At 45.6% G+C, this 5629-nt stretch overlaps 1 protein-coding gene across 1 annotated transcript; it reads right to left on the bottom strand.

Annotated features, from left to right (window-relative positions):
• Positions 1–1433: 1433 nt before the first annotated feature.
• Positions 1434–4837, bottom strand: s1pr1 (sphingosine-1-phosphate receptor 1). The gene is made up of 2 exons (XM_035648782.2): positions 4701–4837; positions 1434–4120 (listed from the first exon to the last, which is right to left on the bottom strand). Exon 2 carries the CDS (start codon positions 3995–3997, stop codon positions 2876–2878), a length of 1122 nt encoding a protein of 373 aa, XP_035504675.2. The 5' UTR covers positions 3998–4120; positions 4701–4837; the 3' UTR covers positions 1434–2875.
• Positions 4838–5629: the final 792 nt, after the last annotated feature.

Raw genomic sequence — 5629 nt, 5'->3', positions numbered from 1 at the left:
CCTCTTCCTCTTCCTCTCACTGTTCCTCTTCCTCTTCCTCTCACTGTTCCTCTTCCTCTTCCTCTCACTGCTTCTCTTCCTCTTCCTCTCACTGTTCCTCTTCTCTTCCTCTCACTGCTCCTCTTCCTCTCACTGCTTCTCTTCCTCTTCCTCTCACTGTTCCTCTTCTCTTCCTCTCACTGTTCCTCTTCCTCTTCCTCTCACTGTTCCTCTTCTCTTCCTCTTCCTCTTCCTCTTCCTCTCACTGCTTCTCTTCCTCTTCCTCTCACTGCTCCTCTTCCTCTTCCTCTCACTGCTCCTCTTCCTCTTCCTCTCACTGGTCCTCTTCTCTTCGTCTCACTGCTCCTCTTCCTCTCACTGTTCCTCTTCCTCTTCCTCTCATTGCTTCTCTTCCTCTTCCTCTCACTGTTCCTCTTCCTCTTCCTCTCATTGCTTCTCTTCCTCTTCCTCTCACTGTTCCTCTTCCTCTTCCTCTCATTGCTTCTCTTCCTCTTCCTCTCACTGTTCCTCTTCCTCTTCCTCTCATTGCTTCTCTTCCTCTTCCTTTCACTGTTCCTCTTCCTCTCACTGTTCCTCTTCTTCTTCTCACTGCTCTTCTCCCCCCCCCCCCCCTCTCTGTCACCAACCGGCCGAGACAGATGCTACTTCCACATCTGGTTCTGGTTCTGTTACAGAATTTTTCTTGTTTAAAGAGTTTTTTCTCTCCTCAGTCTCAGAGCTGCTCATTGTGGGATTTGTTTGTTGGGTTTTTCTCTTTAATATTGTATTATTATAATATTGACGTCACTATGTAAAGAGCCTTGAGACAATGTATGTTGTGATTTGGCGAAATACAAATAAAAATTTAATTGAATAGTAGTTATATAGTTAGTTATAGTAGTTATATACTTTTAGTATTTATAGTTTTAGTCTTTATAGTAGTTGTAGTAGTTTTATAGTTATAGTATTAATATAGTTAGTCATAGTTGTATAGTTGTATAATCATAGTCTTTATTTAGTTGTATTGTTATAGTAAATATTTTATAGTCTTTTTAGTAGTTGTAGTAGATTTATAGTTATTTCAGTTTTATAGTTCTATAGTGGTACAAGTTAAATTAGTTATATACTTAGCTATAGTAGCTATATAGTTATAATAATTATATAGTCAGTTGTAGTAGTTATTGTAGTTTAATAGTTATAGTCTATATAATTATATATGAGTTTTGCTGTTGAACGTGTTTCCTCTTCATCGTGTTTGAATCCAGCTTCTGTCCCTCTGATGTAGTGACCTGGTGTGACCACAGGGGGGCAGCACTCAAGTCAGGATCAGAACCAGGACCAGGATCAGGATCAGGATCAGAACCAAACTCATTTCCATTCCGACAAACATTCAGACAAACTTTTAAAACTCTGAAGTTCAGTTTTCCACATTTTCATGAACCCACCGTCAGTCGTTGTTTCTCCTATTTGTCTCTTTATTGAACGAACGAGTGAAAAGGTTACGAGTCATCGATCAGTGGTCACCATGGTAACAACATTTCATCTGCACAGAGGCTCATTTCTGACAAAGTCGAACCAGAAGTTGATCCGATTCTTAAACCGTGAAGTTTCTCTGAGGTTCTGTTGGAAGTTCAGATGTAAACAACGTTGTATTTTAGCTCGAGGTCCAATTCGAAGCTTTCAATCCAATCACGTGAAGTCGTCACGAGATCCAGTTCAGTCATGACATTAAAACATGGAAGAACATGAGAAATGAGCAGCTTTACTCAAAATAATCATTTACAAATAAACTGAGAAGTGTGAAAATCAATATGGATTTTAATTAATAATAATAATTACTGAATTAATAATATGAGATATTAATGATGATTTCATTTTTATCATCTCATATTTATTGGATTTCTTTTGGCAGAAATGAGCTTCCATAGCTCTGAGACACACGAGAACCAATCTCAGCTGAATCTTCTTCAGATATAAATGAATGTGACTACACAGACGACCACAGACGGTTTCTTACACTTTGTACCATTAAGTTCTACGGAAGCGTCACATCACAAACATCAGAGTCCAGGTGCTTCACTCCATGTCTGTGCCATATATGGTCATGTGACCTCACAGTATCAACTCACCGTGACGTCTCATTGGTTCGTGAACTCTAGTTTGACATCTTGTTTTTTTTAAACCAGAAGTAACCATATGATTTGAAGGAGCAGGGGGCGTGGCCTGACTGAGAGCTTGAGGACCTGCACCTGCACGCTGTAGCCACGCCCCTAACACTTCTGGTGCTTTATGGTCTATGTGATTGTAAATTAACCATAATTTACAACATGAACTTCACGTGTTGAAGAAGACTTGAAACTAGAGAAACGTTATCAATCAAGTCATGTTCTCATAGACTTCTATAGAAACAACCAGTGAGTCGCCCCCTGCTGGTCATTCCGTACGACAGGAGACAGAAAAGTGTCATTGACACCTGAACTCCGATCAGTGTGGCGTGTTTTATTAAAGGAAGTGGAGGAAACAAGGTTCCATCAATTCATTTGTTTTTCTTAAATAATTGTGGATGTTTAGGTTCTACAGGTTCTACTGGTTCTACTGGTTCTACTGGTTCATAGAGGGTCAGTAAAGTCTGGTTCTTCTTCTATGAGGATCAGTAAGATGTTTGTCAGGACACGTTCAGGTCCCGACAGATCCTGGACCATCAGGTGAGTCCAGATGAACTGGATCCTGCAGCGCGTGGACCTCGTCTGTGTGACGGATCACTGGTCCCAGTTAAAACCAGGTTGAAAGTCTCCATAAGGGCTTTGAGTCCTGATCAGCTGATTGGTCTTGTGACCTGTTTCCTGTACAAACACAAACTAACCCTTCGTCCTCCTGCAGTCGAGCGATCTGACGATTAGGACGATGAGGTGACGTTCCCCAGGGATGCCACCGTCGTCTCCCTTGGCGAGTACTCCACTTCCTCCTTGTTGGGGTGAGAGGAGTTATCGGACTTGCTGCGACTGAACTCTGCGCCCACGATGGGCCCGCTGAACTTGGCGTTTGGCCGGAGGCAGGAAATGCAGCACAGCAGCGTCTTGAGGAACGCACGACGCATCTCGTTGCTGGTCAGCGTGTAGATGAGAGGGTTCATGGCGGAGTTGAGGACGGCGAGTGCCAGGAACCACTCTGCCTTGTAGAGGATGGGGCAGCCCAGTGTCTCGCAGGCCGCGTCCAGCAGCAGGAGGATGAAGAGCGGTGCCCAGCAGGCGATGAAGCAGCTCAGGACGATGATGACCGTCTTGAGCAGCGCCAGCGACTTCTCCGAACTCTTGCTATTGGCGCCGGCGTTGCTGCGACCATTGGAAACTTTGCGGAAGACGAGTTTGCGGCTGCGAGTGCGCACCAGCACATAGATCCGAGCGTAGAGCACCACGATGGCCATGAGGATGACACTGAAGACAGTGGTGCAGAACAGGATGTAGGTCTTGTGGTAGAGTGGCAGCACGGTGGAGCACTGCGTCATGCTCTGGATGCAGTTCCAGCCCATCACGGGCAAACCGCCCAGCACCGCCGCGATCATCCACACGGTGCTGATGAGCAGAAAGACGCGGCAGGTGTTGCCATTGTTGTGCAGCTTCATCTTCAGCATGGTGAGGTGGCGCTCAATGGCAATGGCCAGCAGGCTGAAGACGGACGCCGCCAGAGCTACGAACATGCTGCCCTCCCTGAAGAACCACTGCGTCGGCGTCAGCTTGTAGGTGTTGGCGCCCGACAGCAGGATGTTGGCGGTGTAGACGACGCCGGCCAGCAGGTCGGACAGAGCCAGGTTCCCAATGAAGTAGTACATGGGCTTGTGGAACTTCTTGGTTCTCCAGATGGTGGTCAGGACCAGGATGTTCTCGAGGATGATGAAGCAGCACACGATGATGAAGACCACCGAGTCGGCCTTCAGACCCGAGTCCTGCTCCGTCTTGCGGAACTTGCCAGTGTAATTGTAGTGTGACGCGATCAGGTCGGAGTAGCTGGGTTCAGCCATGGCCTGCAGTTACAACAGGAGTCCAGCAAGGGGCGCTGCGTCCTCAAACTTCAGGGCTTCATTGTCAGGTAGTGACCCTGCAGAGGGGCGGAGAGAGTCCTGCTGCAGGACGAGGACATGGCCCTGCAGAGAGACACACAGCTGTCAGAGACCCGCAGGGACCTGGTCTCAGACCGGACTCAGGTCCAACATGAAGCTGCAGGTCCAGACTCAGTCATCAGAGTCTGGACCTGCAGCTCGTGACGGCTCGATCTGCAGATGATCAATGAAACGATCGATCGATGAGTGAAGCTTCACAAAGCTCGTCACAGTAAACTGATGAACACGTCAAACATCTGATCAGTTCTTCACTTCATCACGACCGAGTTCGATCACAAGCGATTTCTCTTCAGCTCCGTTGAACAGAACTGATCTGATCCACTCGGTTCGGTTCGGTTCTTGTTTTTGTTCGTTTCTTGTTTCTACTCGAACTGAAACAGTTTGTGATCAAAAGAAACTGTTTGTGATCAAACTGTTTCAGTTTCTAAATAATCATTTAAGTAAAAGTGATTTTTTTTCGGACGCGGTTCAAACACAAAGTGAAGATTTAAATTCATAGTTTAATTTTCAGATTTCAAACAAGATTCAAATAATGCAAAACATTTTCTCTGAGATTTGAACCAAAACTAAAAGTTTAAATCTGATTTTATAAAAGTTTCTTTACCTTCAGACGGAGACAGAAGAAAAACGGTCCGACTGCGGAGAGACACCAAGAGAGACTACACACACACACACACACACACACACAGAGAGAGAGAGACTACACACACACACACACACACACACACAGAGAGAGAGAGACTACACACACACACACACACACACACACACACAGAGAGAGAGACTACACACACACACACACACACACTGAGAGAGAGAGAGACTACACACACACACACACACACACAGAGAGAGAGAGAGACTACACACACACACACACACACACACACACACACACACAGAGAGACTACACACACACACACACACACACACAAAGAGAGAGAGAGACTACACACACACACACACACAAAGAGAGAGAGAGAGAGACTACACACACACATACACACACACACACACAAAGAGAGAGAGAGACTACACACACACACACACACAAACACACACAAACACACACAGAGAGAGAGAGATACTACACACACACACACACACACACACACAGAGAGAGAGACTACACACACACACACACAGAGAGAGAGACTACACACACACACACACACACACAGAGAGAGAGAGAGACTACACACAAATACACAGAGAGAGAGAGAGAGACTACACACACACACACACACACACACACACACACGGAGAGAGAGAGAGAGAGAGAGAGAGAGACTTAACACACAGAGAGAGAGAGAGACTTAACACACAGAGAGAGAGAGAGACTACACACACACACACACACACACAGAAAGACTACACACACACAGAGAGAGAGAGAGACTACACACACACACACACACACACAGAAAGACTACACACACACAGAGAGAGAGAGAGACTAAACACACACACACAAACAGATGAAGATGATGTGAGATAAAAAATGGAAATTATTTTCAGATCCTGTAACATCAA

This window comes from Scophthalmus maximus, chromosome 13 (assembly GCF_022379125.1).
Source record: "Scophthalmus maximus strain ysfricsl-2021 chromosome 13, ASM2237912v1, whole genome shotgun sequence".
NCBI lineage: Eukaryota > Metazoa > Chordata > Actinopteri > Pleuronectiformes > Scophthalmidae > Scophthalmus > Scophthalmus maximus.
This window is presented reverse-complemented; position numbering and strand designations above follow the sequence as displayed.